Here is a 26,957-nt window from a genome sequence, read left to right on the forward strand (position 1 = left end):
AGAAATCCACATATAAATAACTTTATATAGCTATTATCCATAGATTATAATTGCTTTACACATGGATAGTTTTGCTTTTAATTGAGTGGGTTCTTTTCCCCCCACTATACTACATTTAAACAGTATACATGACAACGTTTAGGCATGTTTATCGTAAACATGCCATAGTCTACAGGGAAGTGTTCTAGTGTGATTTTACTAGATGTTCAGAGTTGTACAAGGCAACTGTAAAACGCTAGTGGACAATTTTTTTTTTATTTTTATCTAATTCCAGCCCCTACTTGGTGGTGACATTAGTTAAGGTTATACAGACTCCCCCTGGCTGACCAAGGACATGGTTCATAGACAGTATCCAGTGATATTTGCAGCAGCCATTGCACAGCTGATTGGTCTAATTCCAATGAATTGGCCAAACAATTGCATTTAATTTTATCACCATCAAATCATGTATGTACTGTATATCACTTATTCATCATCATCATCAGCTATTTATATAGCGCTACTAATTCCGCAGCGCTGTACAAAGAACTCATTCACACCAGTCCCTGCCCCATTGGAGCTTACAATCTAAATTCCCTAGCATGTGCACACAGATAGAGAGACCAGGGTCAATTTGATAGTAGCCAATTAACCTACTAGTATGTTTTTGGAGTGTGGGAGGAAACCAGAGCACCCGAAGGAAACCCACGCAAACACGGGGAGAACATACAAACTCCACACAGATAAGGCCATGGTCAGGAATCGAATTCATGACCCCAGTGCTGTGGGGCAGAAGTGCTAACCACTAAGCCACTGTGTGTTATTGTGTGTTTTTAAGGGATTTCTGCATGTAACTGACATCATTCGCATACTGAAACTATATAAAACCTCATAATGTGGTGGGTCTATGTCAGGGACGTCACACTCAATCAACGAGACCCATGGCAAAGTTTGGGGGAATTGGGGGACGGTGAAACACATCCATTCGCTGGAGGAAAGGTATTATAATGCCCAGAGGTCCCCCTCGCTGTCTTCAATAAACTTTAACGTACCTTCATGGACAGTCCTCTATTTTAAATGATATGTTCCTCTTAACAGTTACTGCCTGGTAATCACCACACCATAGCACCCAACACTACAGAAAGCATTAAGAAGTCCATAGATGGGTGGGTGGTTTAAATACCCATATCTCTCCATCCTGGCTTCAATAAGTCAGGGATATCCACATTGGATGCTGCAAGTTGCACATAGGGCTGTGTAATGCTTCAGAGGGTGCGTGCGAGCCGAGGACTGCTTCCTATTCACACATAAGTCATGCTCAGAAACGGACCTTACATCAGTAAACCAGTAGCATACAATTGATGTCTGAACAAATGACACTTACTGCCTGCCCTTGGAGGGCAGAAGGTAGGTAGGAAGGTGCGGAGCTAGCTATATATATATATATATATATATATATATATATATATATATATATATATATATCGGAGCTAGCTATATATATATATATATATATGTATATATATATATATATATATATATATATATATATTATCATGTTTACAGTTGTTCATTTATGTTTAATACTGTATGTAATTTTTTGGGTATGCGTTTGAATTTGACCTTATTTTGCACACATCCCTGTGTGTATCCTGCACTCTGTTCTGTTACCCTAGGGCAAGTACTGTGTATGCAGGGTGTACTTACACCCAAATTCAAATCAAAACCCACCTTGAGATCCTTGTGCATTTGAATATGGTCGAAACTATGATCATGTTCCGTACTCAACTTGCCATCAGGCCCCTTACGTCTCGCACAGTGTAAAAACCTTTACTAACATACCTACCATGTGTTCTATGTAGGCAAATCAGAACTGACATACTTTTTGCTTTCTTAAAATAATTTGATTGGTAGACACTGTGGTCATTTAAAAAAATAATAAAAAAAAAAGGTTAATGTTTATTAAAACAATTTAAAAAATAAATAAAACTTCTGCAGTCACACTAACTGCAAATTTCAGGTTTTAAAACGTGAATGAATTTTAAAATTTGTTCGGTTTTAAGTGATAATTTTATATATATTATTTTCCATATGAAAACTAACTCATAAGCAGCATTAAGTATAGAGATTGGCTGCTTGTAAAGGACACTGTTCACATCTGGTGATACAAGCACACATTTTTGGCTTGGAGCGGCTATAAATGTTCTCTTTTACACTCGGACGTGCCGTGCCAATATCGGTGCAATAAACCTGCGTCTCCCGTTTGAGTAACATGAGCACAGACTTACTGACTTCCTCAAGGTTCGCCTTTCACAAGTGTTTAAGTGAAAGTCACTCAGGTGTTTACTAGTTAACAAGCTCAGATAAACGTGAACCCGTGACCTGCAGATAAATCCGTCTGCTGCTGTTACAGCGGATGCATGTTCCAATGTCAATCTCTTGCAGATGTAGGCTGAGGCCTGCAGTAAAATCCGTTTGCATCTTTAAATATTTGCATTTCTGGTTAGAAGCGGAGAGAGAAGTGGTGAAGCCCAGGGTGTCTCGGGGAGCAGTTAAATTGCCTTTCATGTCAATATACCATGTATATTCATCGAGCTCTGGGAAAGGTTTGTTATTCAAACAGGCAACGGGGAAGGGAAAAAAAAAAAACATGCAGCGCCTTTGGTTTTTCAAAGGAGGCTCTGATGCTTTAGTCAAAAAGCCGTCATACTCTCTCTCAAGCGAATGATGCGGGGAAGCAAAGATGAAAAAGAGAGACAAACATCAGAGGTATTAACAGGCCATAGGAAAGTGGAAAAGAAGAGAGAGTATATAACAATTGGATGGAGGGTTATAACAATTGCAACTACTTAAGGATTTAATTAATCTAAAGCTGTGTACACACTAATGCAATCTTACTTCAGATGCGATTTATGTAGAGTTTTTACCAACGGCTGAAAGTCCAGATGACCCTGCCGATTCATGTGTACATACCTACATGACTTACCTTCAGATCTGTGTCCTTTATCATGATCACCATTTATTTATATAGTGCCACTAATTCCGCAGCTTTGTACAGAGAACTCATTCACATCAGTCCCTGCCCCATTGGAGCTTACAGTCTGAATTCCCTAATATACAGACACATACAGACAGACTAGGGTCAATTTTGATAGCAGCCAATTAAACCTACCAGTATGTTTTTGGAGTGTGGGAGGAAACCGGAGCACCTGGAGGAAACCCACGCAAACACAGGGAGAACATACAAACTCCACTTAAATTGACCTTAGTCTCTATTGGTGTGTGTGTGTGTGTATGTTAGGGAATTAAGACTGTAAGGTCCAATGGGACAGGAATTAGTGGTGCTATATACATAGCTGATGATGATTGGATGATGGTCATTGTACAGAAATCAGGTACAACAAGGTCAGTACTCATAGGAGATCCACTTGCAATGAATCTAAATATAAAGTAAGTTTGACTTTCTATTTAAGGTAAATTTGTTACATACTAATAAAGATCTCCAGCCTCACAGACTGATTTAGACAGTTTACTCCGGCTGGTTACATTGTATCACTGGTTACAATAAAACGCAGCAAGAATTCTACTCTCTTTCACCATCCAGTGACTTTATTAGCATATGACTGCGGAACATCAACTTCTGCCTCCGCTGCCAAGGGTACAGAAGCGGCTTCTAACAGCTGAATTGTTGGGTCTCCCCAGCGCTCGCACGTCTGGAGATTTCTTCAAACAAAGATGTAAAAGTGAAGGCGAGTCATGTCCTGCAGCAGCATGAGTCCCTCTGCACAGGCTCTCATCGGTACACAGCACTCTCTGAGTGTAGATGTGAGATTGAACTGCGCCAGGCGGGAGCCGTATTGTGGCTGATTTCACAGCCACTTGTTGCTGACCTTCACAGACAGGAATTGGCCTGAAAAAGTGACAACGCTCCTCATTCTGCAGAGCTTCCTTATGGTTAACATATCGAATCGCAATTGTACCAATGCCAATCGTAACCTGACAATGCAAACAGAGAATCCTCTTTCGGATCACAATTTAAATTGCAACAGACACCCTTGGAAGATTCTACATAGAGATAGAGAGCGTGTCATTCAATTAGATTGTGCACAACAGGTGTCCTAGAGATTTATACATTTATACCCCTTTCACACTGCCTAACACACTTGGATTTTTGCCGGAGCGAGCCCTGACGACCCAGGTCTAGGCTTAGTGTAAAAGGGGGTCCCTGCATCTGACTGGGTCGGATGACCTGGGAATTAGACCCGGGTCTGTTGGAGGGTTCTTCCCGGTTTGCCTCTAGTGTGAACGGTTGAAAAACACCCATTGAAAAGTTTTAAAAAACAATCAAAACACATCACAAGAGGAGCCAATCAGAGCTCCTCTTGTGATGTTGCCATGGAGACCCGGGCGGACCGGTGTTCAGTGTGGGTCTACCCAGGAATTTGTCAGGGTCGGAGGATCTGTTCCCCGGAAATATCCCGGGTACATATACCCGGGATATTGCCGGGGTGGCAATCTGAAAGTGATATTAGTAAGTTCTTTGCTGGGATGCAAAGTCAGGTATTGGAAAAGCTGCCTCAGCCAGTATCTGAATGGCAAAAAAAGAAATGGCGCTGTCAGCTTGTATAAATAATAAATGAAGGCAGGATTGTGGGTAAAAATGTCATCAGAGTAATCAAATATCTCACAGATATTAAGAGCATTGGTGAAAGTATACTGCATCATTTTTGTATGCTTAAAATTATTTCGCCCTTAGAAACTACTTTCCAAACGCTGTACTGTGTATACTCTCCAAAGAGTCCTATCCAAACCCATCCAATGTACATTCCTTTACATCAGTGACTAGTTTGGGGGGAGAGGACTCCTTCCCACTGGCTGTCCACCACCACTGCTGTATTTATCTGTTGGGGTTTTGCACAAACCTTCCAGATGCACTTTAGTTATAAAATTAATTGATGGATCACCTATGGCTGAAAGTTAAAAAAACTAAATGCATAGATATGTTATAATAACAAATGGAAGCGGGTAATAGAGAACAAAGTCCACATAGAAAAACAAGATAACAGCAAAGTGACACGACTCCAGAAGAAAGTATTATAGTCAATGTCGTATCGAAACTTCAAAATACAGAACAGTCTGACAAAACAAAGGATTACTAAAAGGCCATAAATGAAGTGTCATTCATTCATCAGGGTAGAGGACACCTGAATGCGCCCATACAATGCTCCAGTACACACATAGGGGTCTATTTACCAGCATTTTTCCTGTGGTAAACCCCCGAAAACAACAGTGAAATCACTATGTACTATTGAAGCATCCTGCTGCTTTGCATTTCCTATCGTTTTTCTGAGCACTCCCCATAACAGTGTATGGGAAGTGCTCAGAACCGCTATGTATTAAAGGCTAACTAGAGAAAATTTTCTCATTTTTTACATGTTAATGTACGCCATCTGAAGCTGGCGCCATCTGAAGCTGGCGTACATTAACATATCTGAAAACTTTCGCGCTGTCCAGCTCTGCTCTGAAGAGCAGAGCTGGACAGCGCATGTGTGGAGGGATCATGTGATCCCTTCCTGTCAATCATCCTGCAGTTTGCCGGAAAGGATGTTACTGTGCATGCACCAACTATTCAGTCGGTGCATGCGCACTAACAAAAAAAAAAAGAGAAGATCATCGCAGCCTTGAAAAATGAGAAAAGACTGCGATGATCAGGTGAGTCACTTCTCAGGGACAGCAGTCTATCGGCACTGCTGTCCCTGAGAAGTTTTTTTAATACATAGCCGTTACTTTTCAATCCTTATCAAGGAGATAAGGATTGAAAAGTATCAAGTAAAAAAAACGAAGGGTAAATAAATAGACCCCTTAGTATCTCTCACAGTACCTTTCTCATGTAACTTCCTTTGGAATTGGTATATAGAATGTTACATACCTCCTGATGCTTCCGTTTAGAACACTGGAATAAGATAGGCTGCTGGGAACCAAAAATGTCCCATGAAATATGAGACTGTTGCCAGATATGATATTGAACCGGGTTATCTAATAACCTAATAATCCAATATCATGGATTTATTGTGATAGATACAATGTTCTGTAATGAGAAGATTTGGCATGAAAAAAGTAATAAAGATTTGAGCCTTCCACAATAATCCCTACGCAGGTCCATGTTCAAGAGGCCGTGGGAGAAACCCTTCTATATATTAATAGGTTCTTGTATAAGTGTCACTATACATTCCATATATCCTATTTCAGACCCCAAGAAGGGTACGGACAATCGCCGTGGAGGAGGTGTGGCTTAAGCAATATGGGGGGGGGGTTGTTTCATGGGTGTGGCTTATATTTTCCCAATTTGTTTAAATATTGGGAGGTATGATTTTTCGGAAATATGGGATTTATCCAGTTTTCCTATGAACACCAAAAGTCGGATCCAGAGATGACTTCAAGACACAACCTGGTATAAAATGTGCAATCTGGTGCAAGACCCCCCCCTCACTGAGCTCTAACAAAGCAGCCATTGACAACTTCACTGGAGGGGTAACACTATTTCCATAAAGCCCATAGCATATGGGCAACACAGTGGCTAAGTGGTTAGCACCTCTGCCTTACAGCACTGGGGACATGGGTTCAATTACCAACCATGGTCTATCTGTGTGGAGTTTGTATGTTCCCCCCTTGTTTGCGTGGGTTTCCTCCGGGTGCTCCAGTTTCCTCCCACACTCCAAAAACATACTGGTAGGTTAACTGGCTGCTATCAAATTGACCCTAGTCTTACTCTGTGTGTATGTTAGGGAATTAAGACTGTAAGCCCCAATGGGGCAGGGACTGATATGAGTGAGTTCTCTGTAGAGCTCTGTGGAATTAGTGGCGCTACATAAATAAATGGTGATGATGATGATAGTATTTTACTTATCTCTGAACACACATAATTGTTCTATCTGACGAGCTGTCGTTCTAATTAGACATGCATTTATTCACTCTTTTCCAAAAGAACAAAAAAATTGTTAACTTATGCGTTACGTAACCAGTGAATGACATAGAAAAAAAAATATCACTCCAAAAATCATATATATCTATATAGACATGGAGCAGTTTGCACCTGCGCGGCTACATCCGAACCGAAGCTTCCACTGACCCCTGTGAGCATTCCTCTCTTGTTATGCACAAATTTCCAACCCACCCCCAGTGCGTGTTCTAACCCTTCCCTCAGGGTTCTGAGTGTTCCATGAAGCCAACAAGAACAATTGGATTTAATTTGCGCTGGAGTTATGGCCAACTTCACGAGATTAAACCCCTTGTTTACATAAAAACATGTTCCTGCTCCAGATGCTGAACCACCCATGAAACTGTTCTCTGTTACTGGAGACAAAGACATTTCTCAGAAATTCCAGTTTACAGGAGCGTAACAAAGTTATCCCTCTCTCTGTTACAGAACAATTACAATTAGTTGATTACAACGATAGTTTTGGGTGGAGTTTACGGAAATATGGTGTTTTTATTGCACTGTTCTTCCAAACCAGTGAGTCACCCTAATGACCAGTGAGTCACCCTAATGACCAGTGAGTCACCCTAATGACCAGTGAGTCAACCTAATGGCCCCCACGGCCGGATGAAGCATTCCGCTATCTTAATACCACTTCCTGGAATCAAACAGGCAGCGGTGTTGCTCATTATCCCAGATTTATGTCATACTTGCCAGCATCTTCCATCGGTAATCCTGGAGGGGAGATCACGCTGCTGATTCTGAAGGGCGTAGCGCATGAATTGTGGCATTAGCCCCTCCCCCATCCCCCGCTACCCAATGTAATTTTTGGCCTATAACAGCAGGGGCGGGGCCAGAATGAGCTATTCACTCTGAATGGCGTCATTAAGCCCCACCCCCCACCCGCTTCATTAGGAAAGTGGACAGATGTTTGAAGGTTGCACTGTTCTCCCAGGAGGCCTAGAAATTTGGGAAGCCTCCTGGACATATGTTAGGGAATATATATGTTAGGGAATTTAGCTCCAATAGGGCAGGGACTGATGTGAGTGAGTTCTCTGTACAGCGTTGCGGAATCAGTGGTGCTATATAAATAAATGGTGATGATGAAGACATTCCGGGAGCATAGACAGCTATGATTTATGCACATAGGAAGCTCATGGAGAAGGGAAACCCCTTTGTGCGTGGAAAAGGCCTGCGTTAGTGACATCTGGTCCGCAGGAGCCTTCCCCGAGCACCCGCTGGTTTGGGGGAACCCTGCATTAAAGGGAAGTAGAATTCAAAGTTTTATCCTACTGTAGCAAACTGAGTTTTCTTTAAGTACACCATACCAATATACTCCTTCACTTATTTTAGTTTATTAAACCCAGTGGCACAGTGGTTAGCATTGCTTCCTCACAGTGTTGGGGTCCTGAGCTCGATTCTGAGCTAGTTCCTATCTGTGTGGAGTTTCTTCCTATGTTTGCTTGGGTTTCCTCCCAAATACTGGCAGGTTAATATAATGTGTATGTAGATGTGTAGTAGAGAATTTAGACTGTAAGCTCCAATGGGGCAGAAGCTGGTGTAAATGATTCAATATTCTCTGTACAACGCTGTGTAATATGAAGGCGCTATAAAAATAAACAATAATAAGTGGAGACTGCAATACTGCACATTTCATTTACTGTAGCTTCATCATGAATTCATGTAAAAATTATGAATTTACTGGTTTCTAGTAAATGGATATCATAGATTGTAGGCTTGCAGGCAGGAACCTCTTACCTCTCTGTCTGTCTGTAGTACCCAGTATTGTGTTATTTCTGTGTTGTTTTCCAGATGTAAAGCACTTTGAAATTTGCTGATGCTATATAAATAAATGATGATGATGATGGAATGGATAGGAAAAGAGAGAAATAAATATATTAGCATACAAGTCCTAACCGGAAGGCCCTGGCAGTATTGTAATCTAAAAGAAACTCTTAATGTTTGCTATGAGTATCAGACGCTCATTAGTTTTCCTTCATAGCTCTTTCATCCTTGAGTCATTTTAAGAAATCAGCAAACAGAATCCCAGTAATATTTCCTTCCATTCCAATCTTCTTGATTTCACCTTCTTGTCTCTAACACTGATGATGTAAACAATGACATGACCACAAACAATTAAAGCATCAACATCTGCCAGTCATATGTAGCTCTGTTACTACACGTCAGGATTCCTTACGCTGTAGGGTTACATATAATGACTGCCAATAACCACGCACATGTTCAAAGTCAGCTACATCCGAGAGCCAACTGTTTAGAACCCCGATGTATCCAGTGAAAGATACTTTGTATCAGTAAAACTTTTGAGAGGCAAAGGGTCACGGCTGAGAAAAGAAGACATAAATATAGGTAAGGCGGGACGATTACCGTGACCTTGCAGGATAAAGGGAAACAAATGCTAAAAATCTATCAAAAGGATGTCAAGACAATAAACAGCCATTGACACATGTGTTGTTTTTTCACCAACAGACAGCTGTGAGGATCTGTATATAGAAAGAAATAACAGATGATGTCACCTACAGAGCTGTATTCAGACTTCACAGACGTTCCTCTGAAACATAAGTCAGAGTCAATGCAGAGCTCAGCTATCTGCTTAACGCACGTCAAACACAGCTTGAGGACAGGAAAGAGGATGCAGATAGGCAAAAGCCATTCAGTAAAATTTGGAATTTGCTAGATTTTGTTTGGGTGGTTAAGAACAAATCCCTGTTGATCCCCAGAGCTCGGGCAAATGTTTGTTTTAAAATAACCAAAAAAAAAGTAATCTGGGGCCTAATTCATTAAGGATCTTAACTTGAGAAACTTCTTATTTCAGTCTCCTGGACAAAACCATGTTACAATGCAAGGGGTGCAAATTAGTATTCTGTTTTGTACATAAATTAAATACTGACTGTTTTTTCATGTAGCACACAAATACTCGATAGCTTATTTGTACACTGAAATTTAAAGTTGATATTTGTGTGCTACATGAAAAAACAGTCAGTATTTAACTTATGTGCAAAACAGAATACTAATTTGCACCCCTTGCATTGTAACATGGTTTTGTCCAGGAGACTGAAATAAGAAGTTTCTCAAATTAAGATCCTTAATCAATCAGGCCCCTGGACTCTGGAATTGGATAGAGACTAGTAATCAGGTTTATACAGTGTAAGTGTGCCCCTTGTCTATAAATGTAGCGGCCACTTGTTGTGTGATTCTCCAGTGACCCCAGGATAATTCATTAGCTGGTTTGGGGCAGGAGGACATACATAACTGTCCTAGTTCCATGGAATGTTGCGATGAGAGCAAACCAGCAATGACACAAGAGCACTGTGCTTATTGTGAATACAGGGCCTGTTTCCTGGGGCACTTCTAACATTGGGTACCAAAGGATTTTTAGAGGCTGCAAGTAAAATATATTAACAGAGATTTAGGTTATCTTAAATGTGTTTATGTAGCCCATAGAAATCCCTTTATCACCTACAGTGAACTATTTTGGATACCAATGGTGCACTGACTGTTCCCACTCTTACAATAATGAAGTTCTCTATCTACCTATGTATGTCTACTGGACATGTCGGTACAGCGATACATACTGTTTTGTGAAACCCACTCAATTATTTTTGGAGAACAATTGGGGGCTGGTTGGGGCTACTGTTGAGTTTTCTGGCCATGTCAATACATCCCTGTAACATTATATAGATACAATAATAATAGATATATTCTCTCAAGTGTACACCTTTTCATTCTCTGCAACCTTCTACACATCTCTTTTCATTCACCAACCTGATACGAGTTTCTTTTTATTTTGCTTCCCCAACATTATCAACTGTCCCTCTGCCAACATACTATAACAGACTTTTTCTCTCCAACCTACTGCGGCAGACATTCTCACTCCAACCTACTGCGGCAGACATTCTCTCCCCAACCTACTGCGGCAGACATTCTCTCTCCAACCTACTGCAGCAGACATTCTCTCTCCAGCCTACTTCGAGACATTTTCTCTCCAACCTACTGCGGCAGGCATTCTCTCTCCAACCTACTGCAGCAGGCATTCTCTCTCCAACCTACTGCGGCAGACATTCTCTCTCCAACCTACTGCGGCAGACATTCTCTCTCCAACCTACTGCGGCAGACATTCTCTCTCCAACCTACTGCGGCAGACATTCTCTCTCCAACCTACTGCGGCAGACATTCTCTTTCTAACCTACTGCAGCAGACATTTTCTCTCTAACCTACTGCGGCAGACATTCTCTTTCCAATCTACTGCAGCAGGCATTCTCTCTCCAACCTACTGCGGCAGACATTCTCTCTCCAACCTACTGCGGCAGACATTCTCTCTCCAACCTACTGCGGCAGACATTCTCTCTCCAACCTACTGCGGCAGACATTCTCTCTCCAACCTACTGCGGCAGACATTCTCTTTCTAACCTACTGCAGCAGACATTTTCTCTCTAACCTACTGCGGCAGACATTCTCTTTCCAATCTACTGCGGCAGACATTCTCTCTCCAACCTACTGCGGCAGACATTCTCTCTCCAACCTACTGCGGCAGACATTCTCTCTCCAACCTACTGCGGCAGACATTCTTTAACCTACTGTGGCAGACATTCTCTCTCCAACTTACCGCGGAAAACTTTTTCTTTCCAACCTACTGCGGCAGAAATTCTCTCTCCAACTTACCGCGGCAAACTTTTTCTTTCCAACCTTCTGCGGCAGACATTCTCTTTCTAACCTACTCCGACAGACATTCTCTCCCCAACCTACTGCGACAGACATTCTCTCTCCAACCTACTGCGGCAGACATTCTCTCTCCAGCCTACTGCGGCAGACATTCTCTCTCCAACCTACTGCGGCAGACATTCTCTCCCCAACCTACTGCGACAGACATTCTCTCTCCAATCTACTGCGACAGACATTCTCTCTCCAACCTACTGCGGCAGACATTCTCTCCCCAACCTACTGCGACAGACATTCTCTCTCCAACCTACTGCGACAGACATTCTCTCTCCAACCTACTGCGACAGACATTCTCTCTCCAACCTACTGCGGCAGACATTCTCTCTCCAACTTACAGCGGCAAACTTGTTCTTTCCAACCTACTGCAACAGACGTTCTCTCTCCAACCTACTGCAGCAGACTCTCTCTCTCCAACCTACTGCGGCCGGCAGACTTTCTCTCCAAAATCTACTGCGAAAGACTTTATCACCCTGATCTATCGCAGAAGACTTTCTCACCCCACTATACCGCACACACGCCCCTTGTCTTACAACATAGTGCATGCCTCCCCCAAGCTACTGATTTCTCTTCCAGCTCAGTTTTAGAACAGATCCCTCTCCTGCTGCTGCTGCTGTGTTCATTTCTTCTTCTTCTTCACCATCTTCTCTTCTTCCTACCTCTATTGCCCCCCACAGCTCCAGTATCCACTTTCTCTATTGTCTTTCTGTCGTTTCCCCTTCTCTCTATTAGCCGCATGACTTGCCAACGCCTGCCCAGTGTTACTCAGAGATTTTGCCATATACTATATCAATCATAATATGTTACAATATTTTCATTTACAATTCGGATATAATTTGATCCAGGGTTCAAATTACCATTGACCGTCCTGTCCTACACAGCTGGATTTATGGGTTCTAGATAATGGAACTTTTTTATTGAGGGGCAAAAACAGCTTCTCTATACATCTGAAAACACCACTGGGAGAAAACTGTGTAGTTTACTTAGAGAGATTTGAAAGCTTTGGAGATGGAGGGAACTGAGGTCACCCGAATCCTTTGTAATTTTCTTTGTAGGAAAGTGATCAATTTTTAACAGTTCTTCATTTCATTTAAAACAAAGTCCTTAGCGCTGGACAAAACCCTGCCCCCTTTGTCTGTCTGTCCTTCGCTGACAGTTTAATTAAACCTTGCTCAAGATGGGGTCAAGGGGTCAGCTATTCATCAGTAACGCTTTAGTGAAATATCAGCTCCAGCCCTTGTTTAAATCCCAGAATCAAGTTAATGACTTATACACCCCTCATTTGAGAACAAGGGGACAGCCAGAATGTTGTCCTATAGGAAAACTGCCTAATTATGCACTGACGGACAACCAACATTGATCATTATATACTGAAATAAGAGAATGCAAAGCAAAACTTTACTGTTAAACCGTAGAAAATAAATCATCTAAGAAGCAATTAAGGTCAGAGAACCCACCAGTGTATTTTCTGGTGAACACTGTTATTCCAATTTTTTATTTTGAGCAATTTATCAACAATGCTTGGAAGTTGTGTACACTGGAAAAGGGGTTTTTATCCAGATGATCAAATAGGCTGAGTAGGCTGTAGACTAGGGCACAAGACTTTTGGGTGGGTGGGAGGCAAAATTGTGACAGGGAGAGGTATAAACTGAAATATATTGTGACAGGCAGAGATCATTTTAAAATATAAGAGAATAGTTGTTCTCCGAAGTAAAAAGAAAACATTAAAGAAAAATGTAGTAAGGTTTTAATCTTGACGTATTCCCATGATAAAGACTGAAGACAATGAGCCATCCTCGGGCGGGCGCTTGAGGATAAGTGAGTAGGAAAGACAAAGATAGCGACAGGCGCAGACGTGACAGCCCTTCCCCCTTCCCATCCTCACCCTCAGTAGCACTCATTCATACCTCCGTTCTGTGACAAAGATTACCGCAACCCATTTAAAAAGCCAAGTGTATCTGACAGGGGCGCACACAGGGGGGAGGTTTCTGGTTCTCCAGAAACCCCTCCCCTCCGCGAAGAATGGGGGCTAAACAGTGCCCATACATAGCGGCAGTTTACTGTACAGCAGCCGCAGCGCTGTAAAAGAAACGTCCGCAGCGGTGCTGTATTGTAGTACAATACAGCACCGCCGGGGACGCTTCTTGGGACAGCGCCGCGGCTGCTGTACAATACAGTGCCGCCGAAATGGAGCTGCCGCATGCTCTCTCTATTTTTTTTCAGGGGGGGGGGGAAACCCTTAAAAATTCTGCTTGCGCCCCTGTCTGAGTTACGAAAGCACAAGAACATAAACATTGGTGGGTGGGGTAAAGGAAGTTGGAGTTTAAATTAGGGCAAGCGTATTATCCTGGCATAGACGGCAAGGTGGCGCTATGATTGCATTAGCCTAGGGCAGCCTGAAACCTTAATCTGGATGCAATTCTCAGGAATTTTCCACTTTGGGTTGTGCCTCTATTTTTTATTGTTCATCTCATATTTAACGATCTGCAATTGATCAATCTACAAATCTATTTGCAAGTTAGAATGGGAGAATCCTACCTGTATCCTACATGTAGAGCGCACCAGTTGTGATGTGGAGGATGGTTCATACCACAGCTGCTGCATTCCATATTAAGGCAAACTAGACACAGTCCTAGGGCCACCTTTTCAAGGGGGCAGCATGGAAGCAGTTTCATGTTTTGGTTTCTTTTTTGCTACTTGACCTAATGGGTGATGGTCAAGGTGCCTGTGGGGTGCACAATTACTAATTTAGAGCATAGTCAGTCACAATGTCTAGTGCAGCACCAATTCTACATACAGTACGACTGGGGGAGCCGCTGCCCAGCTGCTGAAGTGAAGCATCTGCCTTAACCTATGGTTTGGGGCTGTCGGAGTTAATTAAGGGCACTGGGTAGTCTGCAATACAAGTTCTGCCACCTCCTTGTAGAGTGTCACGGTATTTACAACAGTAATAATTAGCAGGTATCTCATTACCCCCCACTCCTTGCCCTCTAGCTTGCAGTACAATTTGTAATAGACAGCTGCGATTAGCAGAGGCTAGGGATGCACCGTTCAAGCATTAAGCAGGGGGATAAGTTATTATGAAGCATGGTGATTGAGGAAACATACCGGTAATTATAAATGGTAATTGTTGGCCAGATTTTGAAATTCACTGTGAATGTAAGAAAAATACCCGACCACATATTAAACAACCAATACAAAAAAACAGTACATCTCTGTAGCAACTATACACTGGCGCAGTCTATCACAGGTCCGCTGTCTGTCTAAGTATTCTGTGGAGAAGGAGTCTCTATTTACACAGTAAACCACCAGTCATTCACAACGTTTCACACAACGTCACTTTCTGGCTGACAGACGAGGGGGGGGGGGGGATAAAACAACACACAAAAGAAAAACAAAAAAAAATGAGATGAAACCAGGCGAATTCCCCAAGGCGAGCGAACTAATCACCACAAAGTCACTGACCGATGTCAAGAATCCCAACCCAGCTCCCCGAGTTACCATGGAAACAACGGCCTCAGACGCCAGGATCGGCTACGGTGGCTTCACATCATTTCATCACTTTTTCTTGTCTCTTTATCCCCCCGGACAAAACCAGAGGAAGCAATCTTAATGATGTGTTTCCCCCGCGCTACAAACTCTCACCTTCTCCCCATCGATTAAAGAGGATGTCACCAACCACACACAGCATCCCGACCTACGCTTCCAGATTGTCCGCATTGTCAGCGAGGAAAAAAGAAAACAGATTGGGCCACAAAGTGGGATCAGATGACAAAAAACGCTCCAGCAGTTTCATGCTTTGTAGAAACCCATTGTAAAATCCCAAACATTTAAAACAAAAACAAAACATCCTGTATTATTTCTTCCAAAATTAAGTAACACTTTGCTGCAGAAACACTTTTACTGTTTTATAGAACGTTAAAAAGAGTGGATGGTTTTGATGCATTGGCCCACTTTAAACTAAATAATGTTTAAAATTGTTTTATGTATACATTGTTACGTAAAATAATAGCAAGTTGTTCTTATTTTCTTTTTAAAAAGCTGATTTTTTTTTTTGTAATGTTTGCAATTAGAATATTCCTGAATTTATTTACAAAAACAGCGAGGCCGGCGGTTCAAACTGGTGCAGCTGAAAAAGATGCTGGAAAGCGATAGCCACAGACTGTTTCCTTCACATCAGGATTTTATAAATATCCCCATTGAATTGTGTATGCTGTGTCAGGGAATTGCCGTCATAAAACTGCAAGCACATAATGTGCTTTTTTTGGTGTACAATTGTTTTTGTCATTTCTACATTATGGAATCATTGCTTGCACAAGTCACTTGTGATAGCACTGGGTATGTCTCTGACTCAGGAAAGCTCAGGATAGATGTTGCATTATCAATACAGTGAAATGGGGCAGCACGGTGGCTCAGTGGTTAGCACTTCTGCCTCACAGCACTGGGGTCATGAGTTTGATTCCCAACCATGGTCTTATCTGTGTGTAGTTTGTATGTTCTCCCCGTGTTTGCGTGGGTTTCCTCCAGGTGCTCCGGTTTCCTCCCACACTCCAAAAACATACTAGTATGTTAATTGGCTGCTATGAAATTGACCTTTGTGTGTGTGTGTGTGTGTGTGTGTATGTTAGGGAATTTAGACTGTAAGCTCCAATGGTGCAGGGACTGATGTGAGTGAGTTCTCTGTACTGCGCTGCAGAATTAGTGGCGCTATATAAATAGCCGATGATGATGGTGAAATATAATCTTCAGAAACCGACACTTGTTCATCAGCATTGGGTACCTCAGTTGAGGATGGCAGAAGCCTTACCACATGAAGAATCTTATTCTCAGAATGACATAGACTAAAGCAAAGATAACTATATGCCAATTAGCATATGTGGGACTTGTGGTCTCTCTAATATTAAAAAATTGAAAGGATAAAGGGGGTGGAGAGTAAAGTGAAAATAAAACATGTCGTAGACCATGTCTGTTGTACTTTGGTCTGTATGTGTAACTCAGCCAGTGTGAGTGGCACAGTGTAATAACATTCTGCCAGATTGGCTCTGAGTTGTAGGGTTACATTTATAAAACCTTCTCATTTATCTAGTACATTCTAGAACACGGTAGGTAGAATCTGATTGGCTGCTATCGGCAACACCTCCACTTTTCCTTTTTAGAAAGTTTGATAGATCTACCCCGTAGGGCTCTTTGTTATCCTACCATCTTACCGCTATTCTGTTCTCTTACCTGTGCCTCACAACATACATTGACCAATTTATTGAATTTCTTTCATATCCAGGTTGGAAATGTAATCTTTTCAATGCCACACATTTATAACACCTCAATGCTTTATTGCACCATGTAGAATAATCATCTCAGCACTTAACATTACAGGAAACTTTTTTAAAATTTATGACTGAATATGTTTGATGGTAAAATATGACAGTCTCATGTTGTATCATGTTCTTAGAAAAACCCAAAGGTTGTAATCCAAGCAAAGTAAGGACAGCTGATCCCCTTACTAGTAAGAGCAGAAACGTTCTCTCATGCTTGATGTTAATTTGTTTTGGAAAAACAACACAAGCCCTTATCACCCCCTGTGAGATTCCCATGCCACAGAGTCGCTTCCACGGCCGTAGGCAGTAAATATTTGCACAATTATGTTACTCAGTCCTTCTACTCATAGATGATTTGTTCGTATGTCAAGTTAACCAGTACAATGGAATTTAGGGGAACTTCAGGCACAACTAACACTTATGTTACTTCCCAATGTCTGTAGTTACACTGATTCTTCATTTAGCCATATCTACATATTATTGTAAACTATTGTGTTCTTCTGGATAAAAACATAGACCAGGGGGTATATTTACCAAACTGTAGGTTTGAAAAAGATGTTGCTGATAGCAGCCAATCAGATTACAGCTGTCACTCTGTGGAATGTACTAAATAAATGATAACTAGAATATGATTGGTTGCTATAGGCAACATCTCCACTTTTTTTAAATTGGCAGTTTAGTAAATATACCCTCAGGAATTCGTTAAACGGTTTTATCTTGGCAATTTTAAGTCTGTCTGCGGTGTATATTTAAATCATACTTACCTACTCTCCTGGACTTCCCAAGAGGCTCCCGAATTTTGGGGAGTCCTCACGGACTCCCGAAAGAGTAGGCAAAGCTCCTGCATTTGCCGAAATTCACGGCAGTTACTCAGCTCCGCCCCTCCGGGGCTTTTATACTGGGGCGGGGCTGTGGTGACGCTACAATGACACCACGCCCTCCTCCTACCCAATGTCACATGACTTCTCCCCCGGAGTTGGCATGTATGATTTAAATTAGACACTTTAGATAATTATTTTTATTTTATTCATACAGCACCAATCATACTGTGCAGCCTTGTGCAGAGAATATGTAATTATTCACATCAGTTCTTGCCTCAGTGGAGCTTACATTCTAACTCCCTACCAAACACACGCACACACACGCACACAGACATTCAAACAGACGCATACACACACACAGACATTCACAAAGACACACACAAACACGCACACACACAGACATTCACACAGAAGCACACACACACACACAGACATTCACAAAGACACACACAAACACGCACACACACACGCACGCAGACATTCACACAGAAGCACACACACACGCATTCACACAGACACACACAAACACGCACGCACACAGACATTCACACAGACGCACACAAACACGCACGCAGACATTCACACAGACACACACAAACACACACGCACACAGACATTCACAAAGACACACACAAACACGCACGCAGACATTCACAAAGACACACACAAACACGCACGCAGACATTCACACAGACACACACACGCACACAGACATTCACAGACACACACATACACCGCACAGATGCATAAACACACACTAGGGTCCATGTTTGTCAGCAGCCAATTAACCTTTGTTTGGAGTGTGGGAGGAAACCCACGCAGACACGGGGAGAACATACAGAACATACAGACTCCACACTGACAGGCACCCATGGAATTCTATGTGTGGTTAGTGTACAGCAAAGATAGACAACTTCTGGCTGCCCAGCTCTGGCAGGCCATGCTGGGACTTGTAGTTCCACAACATACGGAGAGTCACAAGTGACTCCAATGCTCCAGTACCCTGAAAAGACATCAGCTGTTATTCTTAACGTTACACAGAACCAACGTTTGGAATAGAGTTGCGATGGACATCAGAATAATAACAATGTCTCCATTTCTTGCCATTTTCCTTCTTTGGATTAACCAAAAGTACCTGCGTTGCCAAAACTTCTGTTCTTGGGCCCTGTAATTCCTCAGTCTGACATGGACTAATTAGACGGTGTACACTATGCGCATATATTAAGATATAAAGCAACAGATAGAGTTATTTTGTTGGCTTTGAAGCGTATTGAAGAATAAATGACGCATTCATTTTAATTTGTAGAGTACAATTTAGCTTCTAATATGAAAATGGTTATAGCATATTAAAGCAACGAGAAAGTGGAATGTAAAATGTTCAGTGTCCTCCTACCTATTGGTTCGCCAAAAGAACGGGAGAGTTATTTTCTGTTGAAAACCTCTCTCCACTAGTAAACCAATCACAAAAACCAAGAAGACATTCCTAACCGGTTGCTGCAGAGTGGATGTAGGCTGGACATAAGTATGATTAATAATCACGTGTCTTCCCCAAGTAGGAATGGTCCCATTTGAGTACTTCTGCTAGATAGACCAGCATTCCATTAATCCATACTTGCCAACTTTTTCTCGTTGGCTTCAGGGAGATCCCGGGGTAGGTGGCGTGCGAGGGCGAGACTGCCCCACCACTTATCTATTGCAGGGGCCAGAAACGGGAGGTTTCCCTGCTCTCCCGGGAGTCCAGGAGGTCTCCCAGAAATGTGTGAGTCTCCTGGACATTCCGGGAGAGTAGGCAACTATGCGTTAAAGAAAAGCAGCTAATGAATCTCTAGAGACTGAAGTGTCTTTTACATTTCTGTCTCCATTACTGAAGTCATGTTGTCTTACCTGTCAGTCTTTGATTAAATCTTGGTCTCCATGAAAATGGCCACCTCCATAGGCATCAATACATGGACATAGGACACAATTTCTGAACTGTGTCATCCTGCCACAGATGGCGAAGCCAAACACGTCTTGTACTGGCTCAGCATCAGGGAGAATGCCAGACTCTTCAGGGAGTGAGGGAGATCACCCCTATTTCAGGGAGTCTTCCTGACATTCAGGGAGAGTTGGCAAGTATGCATTAATCACACCTGGCGGGACACAGGCCACGGCAGTGTATAATGATCGGGATTTGCTCACTGAGCTCTAGGAGGGTAAAGAGTTGGAACTGTCTGATGTCTCAGCTGTTCCCTACAACCGAGTATTTTAGAGAACACAGTAAGGCCTGAGCTCAATCAGATGACACCAAGACAAACGTGATAATGACAATAGCAAAGGAAATGTTACTTTGAGCAGTTTTATAGGGTCCCGTTGTCTTCTGATCCTGCAATCTATCGATCCACAAATTCCTGCAACCTCAGTCTTCCAATAAGTTCTTATTTTCTGAACATAATACTTGTTCTAGTGGACAATGGGCCTCGCACTGGCAGTGTCAATCCCCCATTCTATCCTCCTTCTTTCTTTGTCTTTAGAACCGTAGTTGTTTTCGCCTTCTGTTATGTCTGTAATTGTATCCTTTGTTTTGTTGGCTTGTCAGCCTCTGCTCTTGTCCTCATATCTGTACCGGACTCTCTAGCTTGTGGTCTCCTGAACAAATTCAATCCTATAAGTCATTACTATAGTCTCCAGGATTTATAAACTGCCGTGCGATTCATGATCTCCCTATCACGTATAACGGCACTGATCTAGAACATAACAATGTACATTCTATTTTATCTTCTAGTCGATATCTTCTTAACAGCATAAAACGTTATTTTATCATGAAAACCAGGCTCTAAATGAATATAACACAATCTGGAGCATGGTTTAATTTTGGAGAAAGTCCTCAGACTCATCCACGTCTCCCCTTGGTTAAAATTTATAATGCACCAAATCGGCATCACGCCATCTCTCATAACAAACAGCTTTAAAAAAGCAATAGAGTAATAGAGTGTGCCAGCTTTCTACAGGTCCGAGAGAGCAGGATATCAACCGTTTTATACAGTATTATGTGCCGCGTGTGGGTTGCAACACAATTTATTGGCAAACATGAAGAAGAAATCTAAGGACGCTGTAAGATCATGGACTGCAAACATCTGTATATGATTTTTATGTTATGTTTATAACCAGTATCGCAGCTTGTAAAGTATCTACTGAAATAAAGCATGTGTATTGTATGGAAAGACAGCGATACAAGGGAAAAGCAGTGAACAGGTTCTGCAGAGATCTATGGTGTCCTTGATTATCCAATAGGCTGACTAGGCTGCAGCCTACGGAACAAGGCTTTTGGGGGTGCAAAACTGTGGCAGAATGACAATTAATTTTAAAATATAAAAGAACAGTTGCTCTCCAAAATAAAAAGAAAACATTAAATAAAATGTAGAAAGATTTTGGTAAAGACTGAAGACAATCAGCCATCCTTGGGTTGGCTGCTTGAGGATAAGCCGGAGCAACAAGAATGGCGGCAGTTGCAGACGTGACAGGCTCCTCCCCCTCAGTAGCGCTCATTCATCCTCTGTTCTGCTATTCAGTTGTGATTTAATGAAAACCAAAGATTGCAGAGTGTCGAAAACACAGAAACATGGTAGGGGCGAAGGAAGCAGGATTTTAAATTAAAGATGAGTTTGGTTTTACCTACCGCGTAGCAGTCTGGCGTGGACGGCGAGGGAGCGCTAGGCGCGTATTAGCCTAATCAGGAACTGTATGATATCGGCATAGCAGTAAGCAGCCTGGATCTCGTGGCACTGAGCACATACATGACCAGTGACCTGTTCCAGCACAGACTCATGTAGCTAAACCATCACATACTCTGTCTGACAGAGAGCAAATGCTATATTAAATATAATGTAAATTTTGACAATAAATAAGCTAATTACAGAGGAATTCCATTTGACACAAAACCCCACATTAAAAATGTTGCTTTGGGTGGAGATCATAAAGATATAATTTCATAAAATGCTTTACCTTTAATCTGGTATTCCCCAATTCAGAAGATTCTCCAGCTGAGCCAATGGTCTCTCCTAACGCATGCCTGATCCAAAGAGGCAGCTATATCGTCAATGTCTCTACCTCCCCCCGCACCCTCGTTCTCACCACAAACATGAACTTTTTATTCAACGGCAAATTCGGGGGGTGGGAGAGGCAAATATAACACACATTAGTATGAAAAAATCCTGTCTTAGGGGCACATTTATCAACACTCGCAAAATATGAAAAATAGTTTTCAATCCTTATCGCATTGATAAGGATTGAAATATTTCTCATATTTATTAAAAAAGCAACACAGGAACAGCAGTTCCAAAAAACTGCTGTTCCTGTGAAGTGGAAAACATACCACGGCCTCTTCATTCCTGAAGCAGTATGCGATGAACGGAGCTCCTCTTCTGACTCCATTGTGCATGCGCCGAGTGAAACCCTCGGGCATGCGCACAGACATCTCCGCTCTGTCTCTGCAGAGAGCGAGCGGTGAGTGACAGGGAGGGATCATGTGATCCCTCCACACATGCGCTGTCCAGCTCTGCTCTTCGGAGCAGAGCTGGACAGCACTGACATTTTTCAATTATGATAATGTACGTCAGCTTCAGCTTCAGTAATAAAGATGTTAGCAGCGCTAGATCACTGCGGCTCTGAAGAAAACCTGATGAATCAGAGTAATAAAACGTGATTTTATATTTTATATCATCTTAATGAACACCCCCCCCCCCCAGAAATTACATTTGTAAAAAAAATTTGACCGGTGTTATCCTTTAAATTAAATATGTCAGAGATAAATGTATTAAAATATATTTTATTTAGGTATCTAAATAAGTTACATTAAAGCGTACCCACCCCTAACACACAATGAAGGCAGAAATTCACGAGCGTAGAGCCCTTCCGTCGACTAGAAACTAGTAACTCCCAAAAGTCCCGATTTTCAGAGGCCAAACGAGGCCTGGCCTCCAGGGAGTGGGTGTCTCAATAGGTGGATCAAGGTTGTGGAAGCAGGAGGCACAATGTTATACCTCGCCTGTCCTAGACTGTAAGCTGGTTTGGGCATATTTCTCGCCACGGCATACCAGTCAGTAGATGTAAGTGGTATGTCATTATCTGCAATATCCATCCAATGTTACAGAACCACATTCTATCCCAACCCTTTAGAAAGAAATGATGGACATAATAGTTTAAATAATAAAAATGTATCCCTTGTGACCATGGTTTTAAAAGAAGCTGATGTGCGAAAATTAACAACGATAACTTAGCAGGAAAGCGCTACTAGCTTTTATTACCTCCGTGTTTCTGGTAATTACTAACATGCCTTGTTAATGGGCAGCCCGGTGGCTTAGTCGATAGCAGTTCTGTCTCACAGCACTGGGGTTATGACTTCAATTCCCGACCATGGCCTTATCTGTGTGGAGTTTGTATGTTCTCCCCGTGTTTGCGTAGGTTTCCTCCGGGTGCTCCGAATTCCTCCTACACTCCAAAACATACTAGTAGGTTAATTGGCTGCTATCAAAATTGACCCTTGTCTCTCTCTCTCTCTCTGTGTATGTTAAGGAATTTAGACTGTAAGCTCCAATGGGGCAGGGACTGATGTGAATGAGTTCTCTGTACAGCGCTGCAGAATCAGTGGCGCTATATAAATAAATGGTGACGATGATGATGGTGATGAACTATAGTAGGGTACATACAACTGTGTTATTGGACTAAAACACTCAACGAAATTCTACTTAAAAAAACCCAATAAAGTATACAAATAAATGATTACATGGCAGTGCTTGCTCACACAAATGTGAAAAGAAAGTACTATAGTATAGAAAATACTATCCATAATAAGAAATGCAGAATATTTGTGAAGACACAGGAAGAAAACATTGAGTGACTGACTGATATATAAAACCGTTCCCTCATGGCAGGACATGAGCTCTTCTGCTTGGAGCGGGCAGCCCCCCCACACAACATTACACAATAAATACATGCAAATGTCTCTTATTTACTACGGATGTCAGCTTAGAGGGCGGATTGAACCAGATTTAACATTCCTTCGCTGTTGTTTTTCCTGTTGCAATTGGATTAATTATGGTGTTTAGGAGAGATCAAAACAGCCAGAAAGTGACAGCGCAGCCTGGCGTTTTCTAAAGGCCGGGCCTCTATTGAGCAGCTCAGGGTAGGGGAGAAGAATGAACGGGGAACAATGTGGGAGGGGCTCAAAGATTTGTCCTTCACCAAATCACTAAACATTCAATGTGGCTGATTTGGGTTTGTGTCAGAGGGGATCTGAGCTGCATTCATGGGACTCGCTGCATGAAATAAAAATCAGATGTCGAGACAGGTTCTTACAGCGAATAGAAAAGGAGACACACAAAGGGCGACTGACACGCAACAGGTTTGCTTATTAACCATATAATTGCAGGCAAGTTATAGAGCACAGAGGACTAATAAAGCAATACTTAACCTTTCATCTCTTCAGTGATCAGTTACAGTGTTCAGATACCATCCAAGAAAGAGATTAGCAGGGGTATCGAGAGGGGGATGGGAGCAGGTAAAAAGTACTATGGCCTTTATAGTTGGAGAATTTCTCAACCTGGTGGGGCCCTGCTCTCATTGGAGGCTATGGAAGGGGCCCCAAGAAGTTGCTGTATAATTCTGTTGGCGGCACTGGATGTCGGCTCCATTTGATTGGATGGGTGGCATAATCTGAGTCTCCCCATTGGTCTGACAGCAACTTCCAGAGTGGGGTTCCTCTCGCCCTGTAGCGTAGCTTCCAGCTCTGGAACCCCAATGCAAAGTCTGAGCCAGACTCCCCCCTAACAGCCCTGAACCAGATATTCCCCCATTCACACAAAGATGCCCCCAACGCCTTTGCACATGGAGAGCCCCCCACCCTTGGCACAGGCTGAGCCCTAACCTTGGTACATGAAGCTCTGCAGGGGCTAGGAATAGTTATGTGGAGTTTTCAAGTGGACCTAAAGGCCTCATATCACCAGAACTCTGCCCACTGCCCTACAAGAAGACCCGCCACTGAGCTGACAAGCGGGCAATGCTGATGGGGTTCGCAGGCTTGGCCCTCTTTTTCTTCGGGGCCCAGTCGCACCAGCTGTTACCTGTGAATTATTTATGTCTGGAGACTTCAAAGTGTGCATTAAGGAATTATTCATAGCTAGATATATGAAAAATAAGAGAAGAAGACATTTCCTTTATTATACTCTAGAATTACTAGGATGCTTAGTGTCAGGTCAATAACCCCAGGCCCGTCTGACAGAGAAGGCCCACCAATCTTGTCTTGTTTGCAGAAAATAAATGAAAAAAAATACTATTTCTTGCTCAGCAGGAGTACAGTCTGTAGGAGGAGGACACCTTCTTCCAGAAAGCTATTTATTATTGGGAATTATCTCTAACGTTTGTTTGGTAATTAATCTCTCTCTCACAAATAAATAACAATTGTAGTGAAGGACAGATAACAGTTCATACTCAGAATACACGATGCCGACAACCGCTGCCTAATAACAGCACATTCTGCTGCATATTATTTATGATTAGAGGGTTGGGAAAGGATGAGGAACACAAGCATAGATCTTGAGGGTTTCGAAACAAAGGGCTAGATTTACTAAACTGCGGGTTTGAAAAAGTGGAGGTGTTGCCTATAGCAACCAATCAGATTCTAGCTGTCATTTTGTAGAATGTACTAAATAAATGAAAACTAGAATCTGATTGGATGCTATAGGCAACATCTCCACTTTTTCAAACCTGCAGTTTAGTAACTATACCCCAAAATCTTTATATATCTACGGTATTAATTAACTCCTAATTAATAATACCAACCTGTAACAAAGCTTGCACAGCCCCGGATTAGACGTTAAACTGGTGATAGGTCTACACAATGATGGGTGAGGGCGCACAGAAAACTTATTTACTCAGTCAATCTATAAATGGTCATTGAGAAAAGTATTGACAAAATATCTTAGTTTTTAAGCTTGTTCTTAAATAGATAGTTACAATCTTACGTGCAGCTAGATTTAGTTTGTAACGGAACTTCATGTATCAATCATTGTGTTCTTTTTTAGATTTCTAACGATGGCTTTTTGCAGATTTGATCTTCTGTCCAAACAGCTCCTGTGTCAGCATTATTTGGATTTCAAATCTCCCCGGGTGTTAAATCAGAAACCCCGTACATCCCGAACACCTGCAAGCCCTAAAAAGTTATTCAATTCTGTTCCATTAACACAACAACGTTGGGATTGACAGCAATTGGACTTGGTGGAGGGGGAGTGCAAAGGACCTGAGAGAATGGCATGTGATTGGCTGTGAGACGCCAGCACCAATCAGGTGACGTCATTTCTTACAAGAACATCGTAGTGACCATTCACCCTTTCACCACTCTTTAAATACGATCAATAACTGGCTGGGCAATCGGGCGCGCTTGCAATAACTTTTCAAACACAAACAAAAAAGTTCAAAAGTGTACAGAACAAAAATTTTGGAAGAATAAGCATATATGTATTCATGCCCTTCCATATTTCAAACAACGGAGGTGTTTTAAAACAATTTTGCTTTTAAAGAGTATACTAAGCGATATTATTGACACCAAGGGCTTGTACAACATATAGCACAGGCATCAACCATAGCAATGACATTCCAGCATGTCTATCAGAGTAAATGCGCTATTTGTGGCGCACTGCAGAATATTGGTACTCACAGTCTGGAGAGCGCCTGGTTGTTTTGGAATAGGAGCTCAGGTAGAGTGTGCATCTGGTTTCGGTTGAGGCGACTGAAGAAAAGAGAGGAGGAGGGAAAAAAACAACCAAGATATTAGATTATACTGTATACCCCACCGACAGCGTGCTTAAAATACCAGGATGTAACTGTCACCTGTATATTACATAGCCCGCCACCCAGTGTAAGCCCCACAGGCAGAAATACCCATCCGCAGCAATACACACGCTGTCGTATTCATTACATACATCTACATTGATGTTTATACATTCTGCATCGCTAAGGCCCACAAGCATTAAGGATTAACTTTCGAGACGTTTTTATTTCTCATTGACTGCAGCAATACCTGAAACTTTTGTAGATTCTGTCTCAACCTTAATTAAAAAGAAAATCATGTAAATATAGCTTTTTTTCAATCGATACATG

At 42.1% G+C, this 26,957-nt stretch overlaps 1 protein-coding gene across 1 annotated transcript in view; it reads right to left on the reverse strand.

Annotated features, from left to right (window-relative positions):
- SLIT1 (slit guidance ligand 1) overlaps positions 1 to 26,957 on the reverse strand; it is a 247,506-nt gene that overhangs the window by 159,467 nt on the left and 61,082 nt on the right. Inside the window, exon 4 of the mRNA XM_075215910.1 lies at positions 26,515 to 26,586. Within this exon, the coding sequence (XP_075072011.1) occupies positions 26,515 to 26,586 (72 nt within the window). The remainder of the gene's footprint in view (positions 1 to 26,514; positions 26,587 to 26,957) is intronic.

The sequence above is a fragment of the Mixophyes fleayi genome, chromosome 6 (assembly GCF_038048845.1).
Source record: "Mixophyes fleayi isolate aMixFle1 chromosome 6, aMixFle1.hap1, whole genome shotgun sequence".
NCBI lineage: Eukaryota > Metazoa > Chordata > Amphibia > Anura > Limnodynastidae > Mixophyes > Mixophyes fleayi.